This window comes from Protopterus annectens, chromosome 7.part0 (assembly GCF_019279795.1).
Source record: "Protopterus annectens isolate FY-2018-M chromosome 7.part0, PAN1.0, whole genome shotgun sequence".
Lineage (NCBI taxonomy): Eukaryota > Metazoa > Chordata > Ceratodontiformes > Protopteridae > Protopterus > Protopterus annectens.
The window spans coordinates 743,663,099-743,690,593 of record NC_056739.1 but is presented as its reverse complement, the minus strand read 5'-3'; the positions used below and the strand labels follow the sequence as shown (position 1 = coordinate 743,690,593).

Here is a 27,495-nt window from a genome sequence, read left to right as displayed (position 1 = left end):
TATGAAGACCATCTCTGACAAAGCATCAAGGTCTGTCGATCATGTCATCCCAGGCTGACAGGTACTGGATTCCCTTAGAATGACACCAGAAACTAAGCCAATTATTGAAGTCAATTATTTTTTGTTTGTAATGAGACATCATCTTAGGTGAAGGTAAAAATGCTGCTTAAGGCTACGGACATACCGCCCTGGGTCACACAGAGATCTCAAGTCATGTCTCTTTTCATATAATCCAGTGAGGTACGTCTCAAGTCATTCACACCAACATGGACTATGACTGAGCCATAACAGTAAATACTGTTGAGAGACTTGAGTGCATGTGTGATGTGGTGGAGAGCTGATTGTGATCTTTTCCTTATCCAACTTGGTGAGTGGGGCATCTGTGTGTCTCACAATGGAGTCGCCTATGACTAAGATGTTTGGTTTTGTGTTTTGCCTTATGGGCTTGTCTGGTGAGACACTGGTGCGTGAGCTATTATGTGTACTGTGTTTTGCACAGGATGTATTATGTGAAGCGTGCTTATGTTTGAGAGGTCTCTGATGTTTAGGTAGGTTTCTGATGACTTCTGCAAATATAGGTATGCATGTTGTTGGTTTGGATGGTGAAGGAGGTGAGGTGTACATGCTGACAACTTGCACATTGTCAGACGTACTGACTGGTGGGTGGGAGAGCATGGATTCTAGGTTCTTAATACAGATGCATCTCTCACATACTGAATTTGTGTGAACTGGAATAAGAGGGTTGCCAGTATATGTGAGGCAATTGCTACACTGCCTCAGGTTGCCCATGTCGACCAAGCTGGTTGGAGAAACTGTGGGAAATTTTCTATCCATAGTGCAAGGTAAATCAATGTGGTCAGAACAGGAAGAGGCAAGAAGGACCAGGTAAGATAGATGGACAAGAGAAGAGGTCTAAATAAGGAGGGGCTACTGGGTGGGACTTGCGATGGTACCTCAGAGGCTGCTCCTATTGTTCCACCTGACAGTGTTGCAGGGCTGTGAGAAACCTCCAAAGGAGCACTAACACTGGACTAAGGGAAATTTAACAAGCAAGAAGTACCCACCCCTAAGCAGCAGCACAAACAAGAGCAAAGCAGATAATGCAAGAAAACCAATGAAAATGTTCAAACTAAGCCTTGAACCACTAAACCTTTAATTAGATAGTCCTACTGTACTTCTCCTGCCATGAGGGTACAGGGGAGCTTTCTCCAAGAAAATATGTCCTGACTTTTAGTGCTGCATCCCAAACAGAACTGGATTCAGCCAGTCTGAATCCAAGCTATAATATGGCCAACAGAAGTGCAATGGAACAGAGGAAAAAAAAAAAAATCTTAAATTAAATACATGCACTATTTTTATTTTAAAAGGAATCTGGTACATGTTTTCTGTCTGTGTACACTGCTATTTTTCTGCATTATACATGCACTTCCTGTTTTATTTATACTCCCAACTCCTATAGTACTTCTTGTTGTATTTATACTCCCGACAACTTACTTTTCTGTATTCTTTAGGGCTTATGGTTTAACTGAAAGTTATATGCCAACCATAATATTATAACCTCATGCTCTACTATGCCTGTCCACATCAACTTCAGATCTGATAGCAGTCATCTTGGTACCTACCTAGCTCTTCAAAGCTCCAACCCCCCCCCCCCCCACTGCCATCATGCACTATGATTCCCCACTCTGAGTTTGCCATATGTCTATTTTGATAGAGAAATTTGGCAACACATCAGCTGTATAAGCCACAGATCTATTTGCCTAGGTGTCTCCATAAGAACACACACAAAAGGACAGGGGATGGTGGGAAGGTAGGATGAAGCGGATGGACCTGGATCTAGTGTTACAGTAAGTATAATACTTTGTCATCTTGCATAACCCAGTCTGTCCACTTCAAACTCAGAACAGCCTTCACACTTGGGTGGATTTATGACAGAGTACCAAGAAGAATGAAATGCCAAAGATCAACGTGGATTCAAGACCACATCCAACTTACAGTGTCTTGCAAGTGTCCAGTGAAGACCATGTTAGAGCCATATAAATATCACAGACAGAGGAATTGCCAAAGATCATTGACAGTAAAGCCCTTATAAAATGCACCTTTGGTTTACATGGTACCTTTTTGTATTTAGCATAACAAAATGCACCTAAACACTGACCTTTCACAATTTTAGCCCAGCTCTCTTACCAGCAAAGGAAAGAAGAGGCTGGTTATCCTTTCGGATAACTTTGGTTCTGTTAAGATAAAATCTAAGCTATGAACACTGGAAAACAGTAAACTGACAGAAAACTGACAGAGTGGGCTAGGTTAAGGGTTGTTGCCAACAGTGGCAAAAAAGATGGATTAGAAAGCAAGCATATCCTCTCTAAGATAATATAAGGGGGTTTTGATAACAGAACAAGTTTAGAAACCCTCCAGTCTGCAGTGATAGCTAAAAAAAAACAGTTTTCCAGGCTAAAATATTAAGTTCTGCCCATGCTGGGGACTCGACAAATGGCAGAGTCAACTTTTCCTCTATGAAATTTAGATCCCCAGAAGGTGTATGATCACAAAGTGGAGGTCTCAATTATAAGCATCCCTTAAAATGCCTAACAGACTTTCAAGGATGGCAGAGGAGAATTTAGTCTTTGATGAAAGTCAAAGATGGCTGGCAAGTAAATCGTTATGGTTGGACAGCTTGAACCTCGATCAAAAATATTGGCTACAAACTGAATTACAAACACATAGGGAGAATAAGGATAAAATCCTGTTTAGTTGCCCACTTACATTTGCATACTCTTCTGGCACAGAGCTTTTGGGCAGTCATAAGGATCTGTACCACCCTAGATGGGTATATTATATCCCTGGCCATTAGTGGAACAGGAGAAACCATGAGGTCAATTTGAGGGGCTGAATGTCTGGGTGAAGCTTGCCGGACAGTTGAGTTAGTAAACTTTTACTTAGTCTAAACAAAAGCGGCTTCCCCAGGAAAGCAACAGAAAAAAGGAACCACACTTTTCAGGGCCAGACAGAAACTAGACTGACCTTGTTCTTGTTTGGGTTGGCCTTCTGAAAAAAATGTAATAACTGGGAAAGATAGGAAAACTGTACAGGGTTCAGTGATGGACTAAAGCATCAAGCATCACTGGATATCTAAAGAGGGATCAGACAGATGTGGTTGGGGGTGAAAATAAGTCACAGTCCTTGCCCTAGTTTCAAAAATGAGGCTCGCAGCAGATTAACTTAGGGGACCACTCTTGAAACATCAGCAAACAGACAAATCTTGTCTGCAAAGTGTTGTTCTGTCCTTGTACATGTGTTGCTATGAGAAAGCAATGCGCTAATATGGTCCATTTTTTGTGATCTCATGGGTTCCTCCATTTGTTTGTATGCCACACCACTGTCATACTGTCAAAGTGGATAGTAACCACACCATGGAAAATGAGGACTCGAAGTACCTGCAATGAAAGCAGGACTACTTGCACTCCTAGGACAATTATGTGCAAAGGAAGCCTCTCTCTCTAACCACATTCCCTGGTCTGTCTGCCCTAAGCAATGCCTCCCCCACTGGAGGGCACAAGCATCTGTGGTAATCCCCAATATATAGTATGAGATGAAAGAGAAAGCCTATAATAACATTTTTTCTTCAAGGGAGATTGGACTGATTAGCTATAATCCTCTCTGATGTAAACTTTGGGCTATCAAGAAGAGATTGTAGAAAAACATGTCCTTCCCACCATATTGCTGCCCAGCATGAAAGACTTCAATGGGGAGTCTGAGTGCCTCCTTTTAAATCTTCTCTTACCAAAACATTTACAGGAGACTTCTCTGAGTAAATAGAGAAGTATCCAAGAATGCTGAACACACTGTTGTTTTCCCTGCCTCTGGCCCACTAGTATAAGGAAGAAAGGGCTATGATATCTGACTGAGAAGTGGCAAGGAGTGCAGCCCAAGTGTATGCAGACAGCAGGGGGGGGGGGTCAATCAACACCTGCATCCATACAGACTCCTGTCCACCAGGTGATTACATTAAAAAGGCTGGTACCAGGACAGCCAATCACCCACTCAATGTCACAGCTCAGGTGGTTGAAGCGGAGTCATCAGGTTCTGGCATCAAAGTTGGTGCTGGAGCCAAAGGCATGAATGCCAAAATGGTCAACACTGAAAATGAAATCAAAGCCTTGGTCCCAAAAGAAATCAGGGCCGAGGCCACTGAGACAGATGAGGGCATCAAAGCCAAAGGGCAAGTATCTGTTGATGTCAAACTCTGCAGTAGTACTCCTGGCCCAAACACATCTAGTGTCAGAACAAGGCCCAGGAAAGGAGCAACAGAAGATGATGGCAAGGTTCCTTCTCTAACTGCCCTGGAGAAAGAGGAGGAAGGAAGGGTATCCATCTTGATCTGAACCTTGACCAGCACCTCCAATAGCCTGTCCCAATCCCACTAAGAGCAAAGCTATGTATACACCTGGCTGAATGTATTAAGAGGAAAGCCTTAACTCCAAATACCTGGAAAGTCCCCTCCCCGAGGAAAAATCCTCCATCTAATCCTGGGAGTGGATTCCTGCAGGACAGTAACCTCTTACTGGGAGACCTCTGTTGGGACAAGGGCATGAATAACTATGAATACAGCTAGGAAATGCTCTGCTTTAATGTACTGAACCTGAAACCACTCTCCTTTAGATGTACACACACACAAATATTTCAGGCACAAGCAATAATGCCATTCTAGTCTGCCAAAGGTGGATGGGGGTGCCTTTTATGCTCCTAATACCCCTATCCTTCTCAGCTTTCCTTTTTTTTTTTCATGATTGAACTTCACTGGCAAAAATCATTTTTTTTATGTTTTTCCAGCTCTTCTAAAGCATTCTTTAGGTAAAGCAGAAAGAAATGTCACACAGTGTCCAAATATCCAACCCCCTTAAAAGGTGCATGATGCATCAGCTTGTGTGTGTCTTGAGGGAGAATTTCAAGGCCACATTTACAACACTTCTGAAACCATGAGGCCTCCTTTCTGTCATTTTCCATCTGAACAGTAAGCAAATAGCAAACACTAACCTTAAACTGGAGGATAAAATAAAAAGTACAGCAGAAGGATATAACAGGCCTAATCCAATGACTCTCAAGTGGGAGTAGAGAAGAGGCAGCCTACCATCTGTGAACACTAAACCATCAGCAACAACCACCTTTTTCCCACTTTCTACATCGGGCTAGGGTGATGAATCAACTGTTGTCTCCTCTCTCAATTCAGTATCAATCTCCTACTCTGACAGTCATGTGACTGACATCTTTCCTTATGCAATCAATTTCTTTGCCTGGATGTCCTAATTTCCTCATCTTCTTCCTGTTTCTCCAAAATCTACTTCACCAATTTGACTTTTGTTTTCATGCACTTGTCAAACCACTGCAATGTTATTTTTGATGATCTCTTCAACCAAGGCTACTTTGGTTTCTGCTAGGATGTTGTCATTCCTACTTATACAAAAATCAAAACACCAAATTTGTAAACCTCTAAACCTAACTCTTAAAGAAATAGAGAGTACTTAATTCAGAAAAAAAGGTGAAAATCTGACAGTCAATAGCTTGGAAGCACCATGTAGATGTTAAATGAACCACATTAAACAAAATATGGAGAGGGGGAAAGCACAGTGTGTTAAGGAAGTAAGGGGAAACATTTGAGCTTGGGAAAGCTAGCTAGGTATTGAGATGACTGTTGCCTGCAGGGCAGACTACACAACATTTTGATAAAAAAGTTAACTTTAGTCCAAGAACATCTACCCAAGTACAAAATGCCAGCAATCAAGTTACCTTCATGTAATTTTTAAAAATGTCTGTTGCGGCATTCAGGTCCAGGACATTGTAAATAACCAGTTTGCAAAATCCTGCAAGGAAGCTCCTGCGTTTGTGCAAAGCCCCTATTTTAGCAGCTTCATCTTCACCTAGGAAAACAGAATTCACAGGTGTTTGTGTTGTTAATGAGCAATGACACAAATTTTTAATTTTCTTACCATAAGAGGCTGTCCTGACAAGTACAAACAAGGACAGAAAAGTTACATATTACTGAAATCATAAAATCACTCAAAAAAGATGTGCACTTCTGCAATTTACAAGTGGCAGCAGTTAATGCTACTCAAGTACATATGTGCTAAATTTGCAATTATTAGTCCTGAAAGCATTTCTGTAATGCCTGCATGCAATCACTTTCCACATGCATCTTCATGAATGTTTTTTCCAACCTCTTCTCTAGTAAGCGGGTGAGCTGATGCCCCATATCCTTAGGAGCCTTCACTCAAAATAACATTAAAGATGTTAAACATGTTCAGTGACATAAGAGCATGAAAGTCATAGTTAAAGGAATTCAACAAGAACCCACCTGATACATATCTGCTTTCACGAACTACTACTTCCATGCTGTGTACCCTAATTGGTATATGACTGTGATAGTTTATTTCTAGGTTATAAACCTTGGATCTAGCCTGAAATGGTCTACTAGGGCCAGTGCTCTACCCAGGTCAACAAATACATACATAAGCAATAAATACATTTCAGGCTGCCTTCAATATAAGACATGGATAGTTGATAAAATCTTCAAAACTAGCTACATAATATATACTTCAATTACATAGTCAATGTTATCAATACAAACACAGCAGGGGATTGGGAAAATAAACTTTTTATGAACTTGTTACCTGCACACTAAAGGCTTATCAGAAAAAAGCGACAGGAGCAAAATGTAAAGAATAGATTGGTTGGGCAAGTATATGAATGAAAGTGATAGATACAGTTTGGGAATGGCAAACAAACAATATGCTTACAGAAACAGCCGGGAAGCACAGCCAAGAGTAGACCCACATGGAAAGAACCATACAGGGTACTGGTAGAAGTAAAGTGAACTGCAGGGTATGAAAAAAAGCCAGGTATGATCAGGGAGATAAGACATGACATTAAAGCAGCATAAATGCACCTTCATTAGCAATCCAGACAAATCCATAGACTAGTCAAGTAGGCAGCCATCAAATCCAGGCTACTCCAGGGAGGAAGCAATTAAATAGCCATAAATAATGTGTACCTTACCAAACACTGTTTAGTACTAGCTACACATTTGCTTGCAAATGTTTGTGTGTTTGCCTTCTGTGTGGAGTCTGCATATCCTCCTTGTGATCATGTGGGCTTCCTCTGGGTACTCTGGTTTCCTCTCCCATTCCAAAAACATGCAGTAGGTGGACTGGATACTCTAAATTGGCCACAGGTGTGAGTGTGAGTATGTCATATGGAAAATCAAGCTCAGCAGGGCTAGCCACCTGGTCTGTGTGAACCTTGCCTATATATGTCTGTCGCTAGTGAAGTGACACTCCGACCCACTGGCAAAATTGGGAAAAAGGGGTTGTGGATGGATGTGTGTGTGTGTGAATGTAAATATATTATTCACCCAGTTCAGTTCATTCATTTGATCTGGTGTGATGCATTATGCCACCGTCTATAACTGTACTCAAATTGGGAGCCTGACAGCTCATTGAACAGACTACTTATAAATCAAGAAATGATCAAACTCAGATATTCAGGGGAAAAATTATCCAGAAAATAAAACACACACAAACAGTGTTTTTGTAGGATGACAAACACCTGTCCTACCCCTGCTCCCTCCATACCCTCTGCTACTTTATCAACTCCGGAATCACACTACAGTGGAGAAAGGACATATTCCCTGATCAAAACTGTACAGTAATCTCAGGATGAAAATGACAATACTTTTGATGATCTCATTTTCTATCAACTGTACCAGCTTTTCACCTGTTAATGAAAAGCCACATTAACAAAATATTCTGAACCTGTGCAATTTATGCATCTTTTCATGTTAATTCACATGCATGCATTCTACTTCATCTTGTATTAAGATCAATGTCTCTGCCTTGTGGCCTGGATCACTGATGAAAATGCTCCTTAGAAAAACCCATCTAACAAAATAAATAAGGACTGAACTGGGGAAGGAGCAGTACTGCTGTATTAACTGTGCATCTCTGCCCACTGGCCATCACAGGGCTTTTCTATTAACATTATAATAAATGTTCTGTAACTTAAGTTTAATAATTCAGCAAAACAATTTACTTACAACACAGTGTTATTACAAGTCAGAGTCAAGCATCCAAGTTGCCAATTGGCATCACGTGTAACATTATTATTTCTTCCATATGTTAACCTGGATACTCTAGGTGACTATGTTCCACCTTCAACCAAGGTCCAGGCAAAAAAAGCTAATTTAGAATAGAAAATAAAGGATGCAAGCTCATTTGGCATTTAAGTAACAACAAACTAACAAACCAAAGCCAGATACCTCTACAAGAGTTGATTCAAGACAAAACTAGATTAAGCACTTTTGTCCACCATGCTTTGGACTTGATCACAATATAAAATACGCAAATTATTTAAACAACAAAAAATCAACACATGACTTAGCTAAGCTGATGAATTAATTTAAAGTTGCACAATATTTTTAACACAAGTAATAAAACATGAGTAATAAAACATTTCACAACTTTTTAAAAAATGTTGGTGTTTGAAGATAAAACTACTATAATTTTGTATACTGTATCTCATTTTTAATATGCAACTTAAAGCTACATGATCTCTTAAAGTGGCTTTGTGGTATTTAACCTCAACTGCCATTATTTAGTCTGTACTCCAATCTGGTTTCTCACAAGCCTCCCCTTTTATTCTCAGCTGTACTATCCATTATAAAAATAAATATTTATTAAAGATCTTGCATATAAATAAACATCTCTATAAACTATTGCTCCTGTCTTTACATCTGATATCATATAAACGTTTATAAATTCTACAGTTGAGGACCCTTTCTGTCTTGCCCACATGAAATCCATTGCAAGATAAACAGGGTGCTACATATACAACCTTGTATGTCTTGCAATTATAATGGCCAAAGTGAAGTATTAGCTATAATGACTCCTTTTAATAGTATGGTCATTAACAAATTTACCATATTTACATTTTGCCATTAACCTGATGAAATTAATTCTGGACTCATTCCTTGGTAGTTTGAATATGAATACCTGCTTGATATTTTTATTTTAAGCAAATCTTGGTTCACTACCTAATTTTTGTTTAATATCTGTTGTGCAAGCAAAGTCCCAAATTTTCTTTATACTTTAATGTCCATGACATATTTTGTGCATGAAATTACCAACACATTTTTTCTACCTTAACATTTTTCTTTCAACTCTGTAATCACCAAGTCTAAAATTATAGGTAGGTAATAGGCTATATGCCCGAGGGCATTTATAAGCCTAGCCAGAGTGTGTCAGCTTTCGCCACCCCACTGATTAACTTTCCACGTTTTAACCTCATCAGCAATACTGATAATCAGTGTATCACTGCAATCTCTTTCTCTTAACATATTTTTTAATTTATCTAGTTCCAAACTGAACAGCTCATCAATTGACACAAGGCAGGATAAACAACTGCCTTTTTCCTAAACATTTTTTTTTTCTGCTGGACAGGATAACAACTTCCAAAAGGTAAATATATATTTGAGAATGTGGGCTTTCTGTAAATTGTAAATTTACAACTAATGTTCTTATAATCCTTAACAATCTTTACATCCAAATAATCCATCTCATTAAAATCAGCATTATAACTGAATTAAAAAATTCTGTTGCATGACTGATATCGACAATTAATTCATATAACTTATTTAGATTACCCTCCCATAGAATAAATATGTCATCTACAAAGCGGACATACATGTAAAGATGTTCTTGGTAATGAAAATCAAAAATGTACACCTTTTCCCACATCCATATTATTACATTCGCATATACTGGAGTTAGAGCCGCACTGACAACTACTCCTAATGTCTGGGGAAATATTAATCATCACAAATAAAGTTATTTAGAATTATTTCCATAAAACTGCTCAACATTCTCACTTCTAATTTAGATAAATTATCAAAACTTGTCAAAAAGTCTCCACCTGTAGCAAGTCATATCATCTTTGCTGGGATTCTGGTACTTCTTTTTGTTCCCACCGAAATAACTCATTCAATTTGCCAATAGTATCATGAAAAAGCTTTAGGAAGGGAATGTGAAGAAAAACATCTCCCAGAACCTAATTGCTTCTTCCCATGGTGTAGGACCTTGAGAAACACATTCTAAACCTAATTCTTGTCTCTCAGACCGAGAATCAGAATCTGAGAGGGGAAACAAGTTTCCTTTTAAAATTCAGGGAAGACTCAGAATGCAAAGATTCAAAAGCTTGAAATAAGCCCTTCACACAACCCAGTCAATCTTTCCTGTCTACACAATGTGAAACAGGAGGAAACAAAAGCCTGTCCCCCCCCCCCCCCCTGGGAAACCACCTAGAAAAAGACCAACCCAAAGATTGGTTCTCTGTCCAGGAATAAAGCTCTTACAGGCAGCTTTGCAGTACGGCATCATTTACTCTCTCTCTGACACTAAGTGTCTTTCTCCCTTGCTCAAAGAGGGCAGCTGAAGAGCTGTAGAGGAAGAGCCCGTCTCCCAGTTCTTTACAGCTTCTTGAGGAGCAACACAGTGAGAAAACGATGAGTGGTCTGAGGTACCTGAAATGACCAAAGCAGTGTCACTTATTGGCTGCTATGGCGAAGAGGAAGCTGGACTAAAGACCAAAGATTTCTATACAACTACCTTTTTTTCTACAGATCAAGAAGGGAAGAAACAAACAGCCCAAAGCTTAGTTCATGTCTTTACCAATAAAAGAGACTGAAGAGTTGGTAGCAAAGCCTTGAACAGTCAGTGGTACAACTTTAATGAAACCATTTATGAAGTAAATTTTGTAATGACAATCCCCAAAAACCATAGTCCCAGCCACTAATTATAATTTTTGAAAGCAAAGTAAAACCTTTTCTCTGAAAATATATAAATAAAATAACTTTTGAAAAAAAATTTCCTACAGGGAATCCTGACTAAAAAATGGAAATTTTAAGGTAAATTTTATTTATTTATTTTTTTAAAACTGGCAACCACTGAAAACACTAATGTTAGCCCTCAGTAATAATTTCTGACAAAAAAAAAAAAAAAAAAAAAAGAAAGAAAGAAAAGAAAAACTTTTCTTCACAAAAATCAGTAAAGTGAAAGGTAGCCGTTTGACTGGGTACTTATATGCCTTGCTTTGGAAAAGTGCTGGTTGACTATCAGTCAATCGAAGCACCAGGGGAAGGGCACATTTCTATGCCAAGAAAATTCTGAAGGTTTGGCACCTTAACCACTTAGAAACCACAAACGATATTTGCCAGGTACAGCACCCTCAGTATGAAAAACCACAAGTACAAAAAAGAATCAGAGGAGTGCACCATGAGCTGTAGAATTAAAACACTGTCCAAGTCAGTAGAGATCCAAGGTTTAATACAATAAAACCATACAAACGAACAGGTGAACTGCAGTAGGTAAGCGCTTTCACGTTGGAATCAACGCTTCATCAGACATCAAATAATGCAGTTAAATAACAACTTCTTATATACATTGAATGACATCACTGCCTTGTTCAAATAAACAAATCAAATGCAAGGAAATAATTTAAAAAAACAAGAAAGCTAAGAACCAATTAAAAACATTAGAAAGACCACCTGTACTGAACTGAAAGACACATAGTGTTAATGCCTTAGTGGTCTATTAACTAAAAAAGGTTTTAGTGCTACTCTATCATTCAGCCCAAATTTGTGGGCTTGTAGTTTCAATATCCATTTCCCTTCCCTCTCTTCAGTACGGTTCCTGATGTTGCCTAATCTACCTCCCTTGCTGACCAGTTCCAATACCCTGAACTTAAAACTGTGTGAGGAACCATTGTCTAAAAAGTGCTTTGCCAAGGCGTTGGTGATATTGCCTTTCTCAATGGCATAAACGTGTTCCCTTATACGCTCACGTAAAGATCTGGTTGTCATACCGACATAAAATAGTTTACATAGCTGGCATTCAGCAACGTAAACCAAGTTAACAGATCTACAGTCAGCGTAAAGTTTAAAAACATATCTACGTCCAGTGATGGGATGTATAAAACAATCAGAGACTGCTATATGCTTACATTGATTGCATGAGTGACATGCATATGTGCCATTCTTACTGGATGTCCTAGGGTACTCTAACTTCCTATCATAACAAAGCAGCCTATAGAGTGACTGCAAATTCCTATATGCTACATGAGGTCTAGCGTCTATCAGGTTCCTTATTCTCTCATCAATCATCAACAGCTTCCAGTTGTTGTTGAGAACTTGTAAAACATAACTGTTTTTGTTGGTAAAAGGAATAATGATCCTATTGATATTACGTGTGTACCTCTCTTCACTTGGTGGTGGGTGAGCATGGGGTCTCTTGATCAGAGGAGCCCCTGTATCAAATCTTAACCGGTCCCCTGCTGAAATATCCTTATGTACTTTAGTTCTGTTATATCCTCTACTAGTAAAATTGCTAGCTAATTGCATCTTTTGACGATCGTAAGCAGTATCCTGTGTGGTCAGCCTAGAGACCCTCAGGATCTGATTGGTCACTATGTTCTCATGGATATGCCTAGGATGCATGCTGTTCCAGTGTAACAAATTGTTCTTCCAACAAGCTTTCCTGAAAAGTTCTGTTTCTGGCACATATGCATGTCACTCATGCAATCAATGTAAGCATATAGCAGTCTCTGATTGTTTTATACATCCCATCACTGGACGTAGATATGTTTTTAAACTTTACGCTGACTGTAGATCTGTTAACTTGGTTTACGTTGCTGAATGCCAGCTATGTAAACTATTTTATGTCGGTATGACAACCAGATCTTTACGTGAGCGTATAAGGGAACACGTTTATGCCATTGAGAAAGGCAATATCACCAACGCCTTGGCGAAGCACTTTTTAGACAATGGTTCCTCACACAGTTTTAAGTTCAGGGTATTGGAACTGGTCAGCAAGGGAGGTAGATTAGGCAACATCAGGAACCGTACTGAAGAGAAGGAAGGGAAATGGATATTGAAACTACAAGCCCACCAATTTGGGCTGAATGATAGAGTAGCACTAAAACCTTTTTTAGTTAATAGACCACTAAGGCATTAACACTATGTGTCTTTCAGTTCAGTACAGGTGGTCTTTCTAATGTTTTTAATTGGTTCTTAGCTTTCTTGTTTTTTTAAATTATTTCCTTGCATTTGATTTGTTTATTTGAACAAGGCAGTGATGTCATTCAATGTATATAAGAAGTTATTTAACTGCATTATTTGATGTCTGATGAAGCGTTGATTCCAACGTGAAAGCGCTTACCTACTGCAGTTCACCTGTTCGTTTGTATGGTTTTATTGTATTAAACCTTGGATCTCTACTGACTTGGACAGTGTTTTAATTCTACAGCTCATGGTGCACTCCTCTGATTCTTTTTTGTACCTTAACCACTTACTTTATACCACTCTCCTCAACTTGTTCAGTAGCTGGGGCACATGGACAGTGTCCTTAAGCTTTGGAAGCTGGCCAATTGTCACATCCTGGGCAGGATATAACCCATCGTAGGCTACTGCAAAAGTGATACAAGGGTGAACATCAACAGTTTCCCAGCATAACTGTTTTTCTGTCTACCAGTAAAGCTCTGAAGCTGGAGACCTTCACTCTACAGGTGCAGGCAATTAATCAAGAAACGAGTGAACCACTATGAACCATGAAACCTGAAGTACTTCTATCAGAAACACTAATTAGTACTTTAAATGGAACTGGAAAGCAGTTTAGTTAAAATAAGTCTGGCACACAGGAAGGGAATATTTTTGAAGCAAATGCATTCCTAACAGCATTTAGCACTTCAGTGAAAAACACATGTATGCACAATCTAGTTTATTAATTTAAGGGTAGCCAATGTACTTTATCTTTAGGCTAAAAATCTGTAACCAAGAAGACAAGTTTTTTTTACATCTGGGTGGGTTAACAGAGATGGGATAAGAACGGATGGTGTTGGTGCAAAAGGGAACACAGGTTCCAACATGCACCTCCAGAATGATTAAACCTAATTCAGAAGAGTTCCAAGATGGCTGCACAGTGAGTAAAAGCTTCTTTTAGCTCTCCCAGTGTAAAAACAGAAACTCAGCAGAGAAGGCCAGTAGACTTGTGCTTATGGGTGAATTTCAGTAACTGGCTAGTAAGTGCACTGCCTGGATGCCAGGAATAAAGAAATACAGAAAACCTGGAAAAAATCAGCTACAAAAAGTGAGGAAGAAACACTGACTAGGGGAGTGTTCTGCAGCTGTTCAGCAAAAAGTAATGCAACCTTCAGACAAAACTTCCAATAAACTACAGGACAATACAAGACAACTGCATAATGACCTGGTTAAAATACACAAAGCGCTGACATAGTATATTAACACAAACAACAAAAAGCTGGAACAAACGGAAGAAGCTTTAAACAAATATTCAGATTAGATGATAAAGCTGCAAAAAATCAGAGGTCAAAATGAAGAAAAGGGTGGCTATATATGAGACTGCGCAGGAAGAGATATTTCAAAAAATAACAGAATTAGAGGACAGAGCACATAGGGAAAACTTGAGATTTTCAGCTATACTAGAGAAGCTGGAAGGAACAGATTGGATTAAATTTATGAAAGCACAAATAAGCAACTGGACTGATATTCCACAGCAGGACTTATTAGTTGAACTGACACATTTTGTGCATGCTCCAAATCTAGCTATAAGAAAGCAACCTAGACCTTTAGTAGTAAGGATGCAATCCTACCAGAAGAAAGAACTGATTTTGTCAAAACTATGGCAGAAGGAAAAATGCTAAAAGTAGGTGAGAGCAGAGTGTTTGTGGAAAATGATTACTCTCACACCAGGCAAAAGAGAAGTAAATTCATCCTTCTGTTCGGAGAATGCCAAGACGCAGGTGTGAAATTCAAACTGCTGTATCCAGCTGTTTTCAAGGTATTCTTCCCTGGAGGGACAAAATCATTTTTTGATGAAGTGCACGCTAAGCAGGAAATGACAAAGGTTTGTCCAACAAAAACTGAGCTGTGAAACGGAAGGAGATTCAGCTTCTCGCTCCTCTGGTAATAAAGACAACAGAGAGACTGCACCTGTGAAAAATTTTCCACTATTTTAATGAAAATGTTGGAGAGAAGGAAGGGAGGACGAGAGTTGATCAGAAGAATCGAGAATATGTCAGAAATGAAGCAGAACAGGATTTGTGTGATGGAGAAGAACTGTAATATAAATCAGTAACTTAATGGGAATTACAAAGCATTAATTATATTTGTGAAATGTGACAGCAAACATTGGACTTTTTCAAAATGTGTTTGCTGAGTGGAGGACTCAAGTATATGCCCTATTTCATGTCATTAATGTTTGGAAAAATGCTTTGGGGAGGGGAAAAGAAGGGAGAACGTTAACTGTAAGTAAAGAAAACACTTTCTTTTCTCAATAGTATTGTATCTGTGTTGCATGGTTTTCTTGGCATGCTGTTTTTGAGTGTAATGGGGATTGCACACAGGTGCTTTATTTTTCTCCCCTCTTCTCTTCTTGTGCAGTTTTGAGAAGCATAAGCAATGTAATGGTTTAAAAAAAAAAAAAAAAAAAGGGAAGCTTAGCTTGGTTAAGGGGCCATGACAGAGTTCAAATTAATATGCTTTTTTCATTCCTGCATAGGGAAATGACTGATTAAGGACCTTTGTTTTAAAACAGAGAGCAAGTAAATGAAAAAAGAATATTGAATATTATAAGTTTTTTTTCTAGCGCTTGCAAATATGTATACTAAGTAGCGTTTCTGCAGCTGCTCTTCATGTCACCATGGAGACAATCTGATAAAGAGAAACTGGAGTCAGTCTGGTGGAAGGGGATTGGCTGAAAGAAAAAAGAACAGAGAAACTGAATAGGACATAATGTTCCCTGAAAACAATCAGGGGTCTTCCCAGGTGTGACAGCGTTAAAGATAATATAAAAACAGTTAAACCTGAAGTAAAGTTCTCTCAGGTTTTTTTAAAAATGCAATGGGTATACTAATATAAACAGGTGGTGTTTTTTCTTGTTCAACCTTCTTCTCCCTTTTTTGTCCAGTTTTGAGAAACGTAGGCACTGCAATGAAAAAAAGAACGAGATGGGGACAGAGCAGAAGGGTCTTGTTAAGAGAGTATGACAAAAGAAAAATCAGTGTGGTTTTTCCCGTGCTTGTATGGTGAAATGACTGGGTTAAAACCCTAGGCATTATCCAGTAACAAGTTTATTACAAAGCATGCAAATGAAAAAGAATACTGAATGTTGTAAGGCATTTTTTTCTGATAAACAAGGTACCTTTAAAAGTTTTGTGTCTGGTTTACATGTCACTAGAAGACAATCTGATAAAGAAAAATGGCTTGAAGAAAGTGTTTACTGAAAGAATTCAAGTGTTTTCTCAACTGGAAGAGTTATAGATATAAAAAATAAAATAGCACTTACAATAGCACAGGCTGTACCATGCATCTTAGCATGAATAACCTTTCTTTTTGGTTAACTTAAGCCTGTCTGTGTACCTATCAACTTAGAAATTATGTTCTTATTAGGAAGCACAAACTTCAATATTTGAAGATGTACATAGTTTTGTGTTATTGTAAAGTTCATAGTTTTTTTTTTTTTTTTGGGGGGGGGTCATTTCTTTTGTTTGACAGCTTTCAAACAAAACAAAGTTATGCAAGGTGTGGCATAGGCGCAAATGGATATGGCATGAAACAACTGTATAAAAGACCAACCTGCCAAACAGTATATACATGTAACAAAAGTTAGAACTAGTTCAATCTAAATGGTTTTACAGATAAATACAAAAAGGAAAGAGTAATGAACTATATTAAAAATGCAGAGTGCAAATATCTATGCTATAGGAGACACACCTGGAAAGAACTGAATATTTGAATTTGATAAAGAAAGGTTTTCAGGATGGTTATTCAGCAGAATATTTGATACAAAGGAAAAGAGGAGTACTTATATTAATTGTAAGAGGAGCTCCAATAGTGATAGAAGAGGAAAAAAAAGATGATAACGGGAGACAGTACTAAAGGTCTACTGGCTAGGGAGGAGGATTACACGGGCATGCATTTAGATTCCCCTCTAAAATTGCTATAATGGAACTTAAGAAAATTCTGGGAGAAATCATCAGCTTTCAACTGGAATTCGGTTTGCAACAGTGAAGATGTAGCTGGGAGGCCTAGAAGTAAAAATATAACAAGGGAGGGTAGATATTTGAAGAAATTTATGAAAATGTTTGGCATGGAAGATGTGAATTCAGTACTAGGTATTCAGAGTGAATTTACATATTAATCACAGAGATACAAAAACTGGGCTAGGTTAGATAGATTTTATATCTCACAAGAACAAGTGCATTTAACTGAAGGTCTTGAAATGCACCCAATAACTATATCAGATCATGCACCAACAAATAAAATAAAAACGTAAGGTAATGAAATGAAAATAAGGCAGTAGCACTTTCCCACCTACCGGTTGAAAAGAGAGGAAGTTAAGGAATGGGCTGTGGAATTAATTCAGCAGCTACCAGAGAAGATATATGTATCTTCTGATGGCTAAGGAGTGGGAATAAAATTAAAGTGAAGTTTAAAACTAGGTTGGAAATAAAAAAGATATGGCTGAACAGTAACAAGAATTATTTAGAGGGATTGACAAATGTTGAAGTATTGCAAAATAGTAGGAATCTCTCAGAACAAGAAAAGGAGCAACTGCAGAATGCTAAACAGAAAATAAGGGATTACCTCAATAATATACATCAGTTTAGAAAGACTGCTGTTAAGCAACTGTTTTTTGATACCAAATTGTAGAGCACAATAACTCAGGCAACAAAAAGTGGAAAGGGCAGTCACCAGGCTTAGGGAGCCTATAACAAGGAAGATAATGAGAGACCCTGTAGAAGTATTAGAAATATTTTGGAAATTTTATGAAAATTTGTATAAAGCAGAGAAATATGGAAATGAAAAGGTACAAATGGAAATGTTTATGGAAGAATTAAATATGCCAAAGCTAGAAGTAGATGAGGCTCAATTACTAACAGTTAGGATAGGAAGGTTCATAGGTATGTTCTAGGCTAATGGCCTGGAGCCTATACAAACCTAGCCCAAGAAGTTCCCTGGCATCATGCAGCCCAAAGTTAGTTGTGCTGTAACTCAGAGCAGATCTGAGACTTGCCATATAGATTTTTTACATAGCTATAGAATGCCTTGTGGTTGTCTTTAGAATCTGCAGCAATTTTATTTTTGTAACAGGCTTTAGATGATTTGATAAGGGATCTCAGTTTTTTGCTGCGGCTAACAAGGGCGTTTTCCAGTCTTGGGATTTCACTCTTTTCTGCAACAGTTTTTTTCTTCTGTTGTAGAGTTTGTTAATGGTAGGGGTCCACCAGATTGGCTTCATTTTTTTGGAGGACAGCATCTTAGTTCTGTTTGGTATGGCCAGTTCCATGCACGTGTGTGCTCATACAGTGCATTGGTGTATGATTCAGCAGTCATACATCAATTTTCCATTTGCGTGGGCATTGTGACTCTGTTTTTAGAAGCCCAAATTTGGCTTTGGAGAAGTTTTTTTACTTTGTTTTCCTTTAATGGAGGTGCGGGTGGGATGTGGATGTCCATGGTGATAAGTTTGTGGTCGGATTTGACCAGGGAGGAATTGATTTCATGTATAGAGCAAGAGTCGCACATGTTGATAATGACCAGGTCAAGGATGTTTCTATCCCTGGTGAGGGTAAGAATGAGTTGGTCTAGGGGCATTGGAATTAATGAATTACAGAAAATGTTGAGCTAGCAAGTTGGTACTCGAGTGATTTTCACAATTAATGGAGGGATAGTTAAAATCTCCTAGTATAAGGATACTGGGTATACCCTAATATTTTCCAATGTGTTTAGGAATGTGGAGCGGGACTAGAGACATGGTGGGGGATCTATAGCAAGCTACAACCTGGACTGCAGTTTTACTCAGCGTTAGCTGCACCTGAAGTATCTCAGATGCGTTATGTTGGGCTATTTGTCTGGAGGTGTGCATATTTTTTATGAATATGGAGACACCTCCACCTTTACTGCTTCGGTCCAGATTTGGGGGCTGAAAGGTATGGTAACAATTATAGCCTGGTAATGCTGGGGTGCAGTCCTTAGCCTTGAGCCAGGTCTCGGTCACTGCACAAATGTTGATGTTCTCCATTTTTAGGAGTGCTTCGAGCAAGTGCATTTTGAGATTTAGTCTTCTAGCATTGAGTAGCATAACAGTCAGATTTTGTTTGCTTGTGACTGTTACGGGGGTAATTTTGTCTTTAGGACATTGCCTAAAAAGGGCACTATAGGTGCAGCAAGAGCTTTGGACAGTATCCGGAATTGCAGGGGTGACAGGATGCAGATCATCACTGGCGAAGCGTCGAGGTCTGTTGATCATGTCATCCCCAGCAGACAGATACTGGATCCCCTTAGAATGACACCAGAAACTTAGCCAATTATTAAAGTCAATAATTTTCTGTTTATACTGTGGTAACATTTTGGGTGACGGTAGGATGCTACTCAGAGCCAGGGTCATACCTGCCTGGGCTACAACATTGGACAGCTCCTCTACGTCTCTTTTCATGTAGTCCAGGGAGGTATGTCCCAGGTCGTTAACACCAGCATGGACAATGATGGAGTCATATTTGTACTTGTGGAGCGACCTGAGTGATTGTGCATTATGTGGTGGATCCAGGCACCCGACAGGAGGCTGACCATAACTTTCTCCTTATTTAGCCTGTTGAGTGAGAACTCTTTGTGCCTTACTATTGAGTCACCTCTGACTAGGGTATTGGGCAAGTTGTTTTACCTTAGGGGCTTTGGTTGTCTGGCACACTGTTTGCATGAGCTATGTGTTGCATGGTTTGTGTTAGGATGTGGTGGTTGTTTGTGTTTCCTCCTCAAAGGTCTCTGTTGTTTGGGCAGATTTTTACTGAGCGCCTCCGCAAAGGTAGGTATGTGTTTTGTGTTTCTATGTGAGGGCTGTGGTGGTGTATGTACTTGTGGGCTATGTGTGGAATGTGGTGTGCAGATGTTAACCTTCCTCTCCTGACTGTCTAATTCAGTCTTTGCTGGAGAGTACTTGGGCTTTCAACTTGGCTTTATATATATATATGCATCTCTCACAGGTCATAGAGTTGTGGCGTAGGAGGAAGGGGTTTGTCTGTGTACATGAGGTAGTTGCTACCTTGCCTCAGGATGCCCAAGTTCACCAGGTTGATAGGAAAAAGCAAAGGGAACTAACCTTTAGACATGCCTGGTTTCATGCCCAATATAATTAAGTACTGGAGCGGTTATCTTATTCTCCTTTGTGGAGAGTTTTAGGGCTGGTAGCAGTGTGTAGATATATATATATATATATATATATATATATATATATATGCAACAGTAAATGCAACACTTAGTTTTGAGCAAGTGCTGATCTTAAATTAACTAATTTGAGTGCAGAAGTGGGAAAGCTAGCAAGATCTAAAAGAAAATTTGAATAGCAGACTTTCTGGCTCTGGTAATAGTTTACCCTGGCTTAGCGGTACTGCACAACACGCAAAAAAGGGTTTTAAGTCAGAAAGTTAAAAGGGATGGAAAGCAGCCCAAAACGGCCAATTAAATACAATGTCTGAGCTGGAAACCACTCTTCAAATGCTAGATAGGCTGTTCAGTGCTTACCACTCTCAAAGATGAGCAGAAAGACTTCCCTCTACCACAGAAGGCCTGGAGAACTCAGAAACTCAAAATACAGTCCTGGAATCAGCAAATCTGAAATCTGGACTATTCTAGCTAGAGAAAATGGAGAAAATAGTCAGGAAAACAAATAAAATAGTAGTAAATAAGAAGTTATGTACTCACCATAACGTTCCATCTGAGTAGGTAGCTTCATTTGTCTGCAACCTGTGGGTCTTGGATCTGATATCGGATCTGAGCCGGCAACTTGTTCCAAGCTAATGAATCCGAGCTCCTAGCTCCTCCCCTCACCCATAATCCCCTGCTAACCCTCCATGACCTCAGATCGAGTTTGCCCCTCAATATGTACCCAAAAAAATGGGTATCCAATTACAAATAGATCCGAAGAAGGCCAGGGGGAGGGAGGGGGGATGGTTGCAGACAAATGAAGCTACCTACTCAGATGGAACGTTATGGTGAGTACATAACTTCTTAATCTGAAGTAGGGAGTTCATTTGTCAGCAACCTGTGGGACAGAGTTCCCAGCTACCTGCACCTTGGGTGGCCATCATGGAAGGATATTGCGAAGCACCGCAGAGCCAAAGGATGCTCTCCCTCTAGAAATCACATCCAGTTTGTAGTGGTTAATAAAGGTATGAGATGAAGCCCAAGTGGCTGCCGAACAAATATCATCCAATGGAACTCTAAACTTGAAGGCCGCAGAAGTAGAGATGGAACGAGTGGAATGTGCACGAACTCCTTCGGGTGCGGGTCTCCCAGAGGCTTGATACGCCAAAAGGATACATTGAGAAATCCAGCGTGATAAAGATACTTTTGAAATCGCTTTCCCCAAATTAAATCTGGCAAAGGAAACGAACAGCTGCTCGGATTGTCTATGGCCAGCTGTTCTATGAGTATAAAAGCGAAGCTGCCTATGAACATCTAATGAGTGCAGCTTGTACTCTCCCTTATTCTGATATTTAGGGAAGAAAACCGGTAAATTTATGGATTGATTTATGTTGGTTTCTGATGCTATCTTGGGAAGAAAAGAGGGATTGATCCTGAGGTACACTCTGTCTGGGTGAAAGATCAAATAAGGAGGCTTCACAGAAAGAGCTTGAAGCTCTGAAACTCTATTTGCTGAAGTGATAGCTACAAGGAATGCTGTTTTCCAAGACAAGAATTTGAGATCTACTGAAGCAGCGGGTTCAAAAGGTGGAGCAGTCAAGGCTTGAAGAACTAGTGAAAGATCCCATGGTGGCACGGCTTCCTTTATAGGGGGTCTAAGTAAGAAGGTGCCCTTGAGAAAGGTTTTACACAATTTGGCTGACATCAAAGGCCCTGTATCATGTCCCACATGGTAATGTGATATCGCTGCCAATTGCACTTTGACAGTTGAACAACTAGCGCCTTCCTGAAAGAGTTTGGTTAGGAAGTCTAATATGGATGGAAGAGGAGCCGTAAAGGGATCTAGATCATGATGCTCCGCCCAGATGGAAAAACGTTTCCATTTACTGCGGTACACTTTCCTGGTGGAGGGCTTATGCGCTGCCACAAGGATGGCTTTGACTGGTGAAGAGATACCGGGAGTCCTAACTAGGAGTGGAACTGGAGCAACCAAGCTGTCAGTTTCAGATTGTCCAGGTTTGGGGTCGGTAAGCTCGAAGGATGGGAGATGAGATCCGGACTGGGATCTAGAATCCAAGGTGAGACCACAGGTAAGGAACCAAATTTGCAGAGGCCAGAATGGACCAATGAGGATCATCCTGCTCCCCAACCATGAGGCTTTCTGTAAGAGTTGCAGCATCAGGGGTAGAGGAGGATAGGCATAAAGTAGACCGGGTGGCCAAGCATGCACCAGAGCGTCCCTTGGAGTTTCCCCTGGAGGGGGGATTAGAGCGAAGAAATTGCCGCATTTGGTGTTTGATGGAGACGCAAAATGATCGCAGCAGGGTTGCCCCCATATTGCGAATATCTGCTTTGCTACTAGTGGATTGAGCGACCACTCGTACGGGGTAAGAAGGGTGCGTCTGAGTTTGTCCAATAGGATGTTAGTCCGTCCCAGAATGTGCATTGCAATCAGAAAGCGGTTGGTGGAGCTCGCCCATTCCCACACTCTCATGGCTTCGCGGCATAGAGGGTAAGATCTGGTTCCCCCCTGTTTGTTGATGTACCAGACAACCGACATGTTGTCCGACTGAATTGCAATCGTTCCTATGGGGAGGAGATCCTGAAGTGCTTGCAACGAGAACAGCACCGCTCTCATCTCCAGAACGTTGATGTGCAGGGAGGTCTCTGTGTCGTTCCACGTGCCTTGGACTGTCCTGCCTGAATAATGGCCCCCCCCACCCAAGGCGGGAGGTGTCCGTGGTCACCATGGCGAGAGGGGGAGAGGTGCAGAAGGGACGGCCCGTATGGACGTCCGCGGCTTGGAGCCATCATAATAGAGCCCTCCTGCAAGCCTTGCTGATAGCAATGGGGTGGTGAAGAGGAAGGGATAGAAAAGACCATTGCACTAGAAGTGTCCATTGCAGTACCCGCATGTTCAGACGGGCGCATGGAAGGAGTGTAATCACTGCCGCCATGGAGCCTAGTGCCCTCAGGACCAATTCTGCTGGTGAAGTCTCTGATTGAAGGATAGCCCGCACATGGAGTTGTAAATTCCGGATTCTCTCGGAAGTTAGAAAGGCTGGTAGCTCTCTGGTGTCTATTCTGGCACCTATGAATTCTATGACTTGTGTTGGGGCCAGAAGGGATTTGTCGGCATTGATGGTGATGCCTAACTGTGGGGCTAGGCGGAGAAAGAAGTCTCTGGCTGAGCAAAGTAGATGCCTTGTTGGGGCGGTCAGGAGCCAGTCGTCCAGGTACGGAAAGACCTGTATTCCCTGGAGTCTCAGGTGGGCCGCAATCACTGCTAATACCTTGGTAAATACCCTGGGGGCTGTGGTGAGGCCGAAAGGGAAGGACCCTGAACTGGTAGTGACTGGCTCCCAGCCAGAAGCGGAGGAACCTCCTGGATCGTCTGTCCATTAGAAAGTGGTAGTACGAATCCTTGAGGTCTATAGAGCACATCCAATTGTTCTCCCTTAGAAGGGGGAGAATAGATTGAAGAGTGACCATTCGGAATTTTTCCTTGGTTACTGACAGGTTCAAGCGGGAAAGGTCTAGAATCGGTCTCAAGTCCCCCGTCTTTTTTGGCACCAAAAAGAACCTGGAGTAGAACCCTAATCCGAGCTGGTCTTGGGGGACGGGCTGGATGGCTCTTTTTCTTAGCAGCTGCTGAATTTCTGTGGCTGCGGCCTCCCTCTGATCGGGTGGCATATCGGGGAGGTTTTAAATTTGGGGACATGGAGTAGTGGTATTTTGTACCCTCTGGATATAATGCGAAGCACCCAGCGGTCTGTCGTGATGGACTCCCATGCCGCTAGGTGTTCCGAGAAGCGCCCCCCCCCCCCCGACTGCCTCCAGAGTGGAGCAGCCGGGCAACCCTTCAGGGCTGCTGCGCGGGCCGCTCAGAGAAAGGTTCTCTGGACCCAAAGTTTCTCGGAGCCCCTCTGCCTCTGGAGCGGCGTCCTGCCTGTCCTCCTCTGCCACGGTAAGACTGGTTGTCTGGAGCGGGTTGGGAATGTTGCGATTTCCGGAACCACATCTTCTTCTGACCCTTTTGGTTCTTCTAAAAGGACCGCTGGGGTGCAAAGAAGCGGACTCCGATAGCAGACAACGTCTTCCCGTCCTTCTCGCTCTGGACAAGTGTCTTGCGAACAGTTTTGCCAAACAGGGCAGAACCATCGAAAGGGGCGTTCGCAAAGGACGCTTTAAAAGGCTCCGCAAAGTCACAATGACGGAGCCAGGCCTGACGTCTCATGACTAGGCCTGCTCCGCTAGCTCTAGCGGCTCCCTCTGTGGCGTGGGACAATAGTCGCACAGAGGTATTTGAAATTGAGTACAATTGCTTGTCATCTGCCGACATGGACTCAGGAGGGGAGGCAGCGTATTCTTTGATAAGATCCCGCTGCATCCTGATGACATGTGCCATACAGTTCAGAGACCTTGCCGAGAAGGTAGCTGAACTAAAAACTCGCTTCCCTAAGCGGTCCATCGAGTGGGACTCCTTGCTCGGTGGATGGACTGAGGGGCTCTCCTGAGCCAATTCCCTCTTCGTGGCTGCCGCCGTCAACATGGCATCTACAGGGGGGCCCTTACTCCAGTGTGATCGGTCTGAGGGGGGGGCTAAGTATTTTGTCCGGGCGTTTTGGTATTGGCTCCATGGTGTCCGGATCCTTCCACGCCCTGGTGGTAATGAGGTCCACCAGGGGGTCGGCCGGAGGGGACACCCAAGATGTAGACGGGCCTGCTTCAAATGCCTCCAGAAACACGGACTCGTCAGAGGAAGACTTGGGGGCAGACCACCCACCTCTGATCCTCAGCATCTCCATGATGTCTCCAAAGGAGACATCCTCAGGGGGCGATCTTGGGGAGCCTTCCCCTTCCTCCTAGTCCGTGTCCTCGGTTAAGGACTCGGGGGAGTCCACGTGCCTCCTCTTGCACTTATGCTTGCTGGGTACTTCCTCGGGGGGGCTGTCCGAGGAGGCCTCGCCAGCAACATCTTGTTCCAATGGAACCATCTGGGACATTGAAGCAGGCTGTCCCTTTGGCCGGGTGATGGAAGCCTGGCCCAGCAGAGAGGGAGTGCAGGGAGGAGCCGAGACAAGGACCGGGGGTCCGGATGCTCTCAACAGAGCCCTCTCCGCAACATCGAAGGCCGAGGGAGAACCACTCTCTCCAGGATCCGAAAGTCAGCTCCCACTCGGATCCGATGAAGGGATCGGAATGAACCGGCGCCGAGACCATCGGATCCAAAGGACCAGTGCGCTCCGACCTGGATGGAGCCGAAGGCACACTGAATCCCTCGGATCCGAAGCTCGGGCCACGGCTCCGAGAGGTCGGATCCGACAGGCTCGAGGGCAGGGTCGGATCCGAAGTACCGAGTACTGTCGGCGCCGACCCACCCCCGGCTCCAACGCTGCTCGGCTCCGAATGCTCCGAACCCGGATAGCGGGTCGGAGAAGGAGCAATAGGATGAAAAAAGGGTGTTGAGTCCCCCCCCCCCTCCGAAGGGGGGGGGAGGCAAGAGCACTCCCATCTGCAGCTGGGCCTGGATGAACCTTCGCATCATCCGGTCCAAGTCTGCATCGGACATACTAAATGTAGATCTCGAAGAGGTCACCGAGGCAGGCCTGGAATGCCGCCTCAATGACCTCGATGGAGATCGGGCCTCCTCCTCCTCGGGCCCCGGGGAGAAACAAGGGGATTGGAGCTGAGGAGGAGGAGACCTAGAAGCAGTGGAGGGAGAAGCCTGCTTAGCTGGCGGGGCCGAAACGGAGGTCTCGGCCCGCCGCTTGTGGTGCTTCTCCCTCCGTTCTCCCTCCTGGCCTCCCCTGTCCTCCAACACTTTAGCGGGAGTTTGAGTCCCGGACGGAGGAAGGGGGGCAGGAATGGCAGCAACCACAGGCTGCACTGGAGCCATGGGAGCAGCGGAGGCCGGAGCCGAGTCCAGGGGTAAAAGTCCCGCCAAGACCAGCTTCAGTGCCCTGGGGTTGAACGCCGCACAAATTGTACAGCCTGAGGAGAGGTGTTCAACCCCAAGGCACCGAACACACCGAGTGTGGCCATCAGCCGGGGAGAGTTTATGGGCACACTCGGTACATTTAGAAAAGATGGCTTTTGGGGCCTCAGCCATACTTAAAGAAAAAATAAGTAACATACACACACAGGCCCCAAAAAAAACACAACACCAACACACACACTCTAACGACCAGCGAAGGGAGGGAAAACTACTTAAAAGAAAATATTATTACTATAAAAGGAACCTAACACTTACACACTTAAAAATTTTAGTGAAAAAATTCTAAAAGTGACAGAAAAATAGGACTTAACTGCCCAGCACTATACGAGCTCACAGGAATCCAGCTATCCACAAGCGCGGCAAACTAGATCTGAGGTCATGGAGAGTTAGCAGGGGATTATGGGTGAGGGGAGGAGCTAGGAGCTCAGATCCATTAGCTTGAAACAAGTTGCCGGCTCGGATCCGATATCGGATCCAAGACCACAGGTTGCTGACAAATGAACTCCCTACTTCAGATCACACTTTTAAAGCACAAAAAGGCTAGGGCACTTGAGTGTGTAGCCTACAACAGTCCTCTTTCGGCTTTTCCCGGTTAGGGGTTGCCACAGCGGATCACCTGTCCGCTCATGATTGGCAGTGGAGTTTTACGGTGTCGAGTTGCCAGCCCAACTTTCCACATAAGGCACGCACACACTCACACCTAGGGCCAATTTAGAGTGTCCAATCCAACAACAGCATGTCTTTGGGATGTGGGAGGAAACCCACGTGACCACATGGAGGACATGCAGACTCCGCACAGAAAGCACCCCAGCCGAGAATTGAACCGGAGAACCTCTTGCTGTGAGGTGGCAACGCTAACCGCTGCACCACCGTGGCCGCCCTGTAATAAAAGTGCAGTAAACAATTTAAAAATGCAAAATGATGAGGGATGAGATAAAAATGGCTATGCATAACTAATATACAGGAAAGTCCCCTGGAAGAGATGGTATTCCTGTGGAAGCTTGGAAATTAAGAAGGAAAAAACTGATAAAGATCTGGAAGGTTTTGTTTAATGGTATTTTAAGAGAAGTACCAGCATCCTGGAAGAAGGCGGTGTTAATGGTAATACATAAAGAGGGTAAAAATCCATCAGATCCAGCTTCATACAGGCCCATTTCAATACTAAACCATTATTATAAAGTGTTTATGTCTATAATGGCTAAAAGAATAGCAAAAGTGACACCAAAATTGATAG

General features: G+C 42.1%; 1 protein-coding gene across 1 annotated transcript in view; it reads right to left on the bottom strand.

Annotated features, from left to right (window-relative positions):
- The window catches only part of STAG3 (stromal antigen 3), a 4,836,058-nt gene that overhangs the window by 1,620,851 nt on the left and 3,187,712 nt on the right, over window positions 1-27,495 (bottom strand). The window contains exon 26 of the mRNA XM_044077272.1: window positions 5,788-5,918. Within this exon, the coding sequence (XP_043933207.1) occupies window positions 5,788-5,918 (131 nt within the window). The remainder of the gene's footprint in view (window positions 1-5,787; window positions 5,919-27,495) is intronic.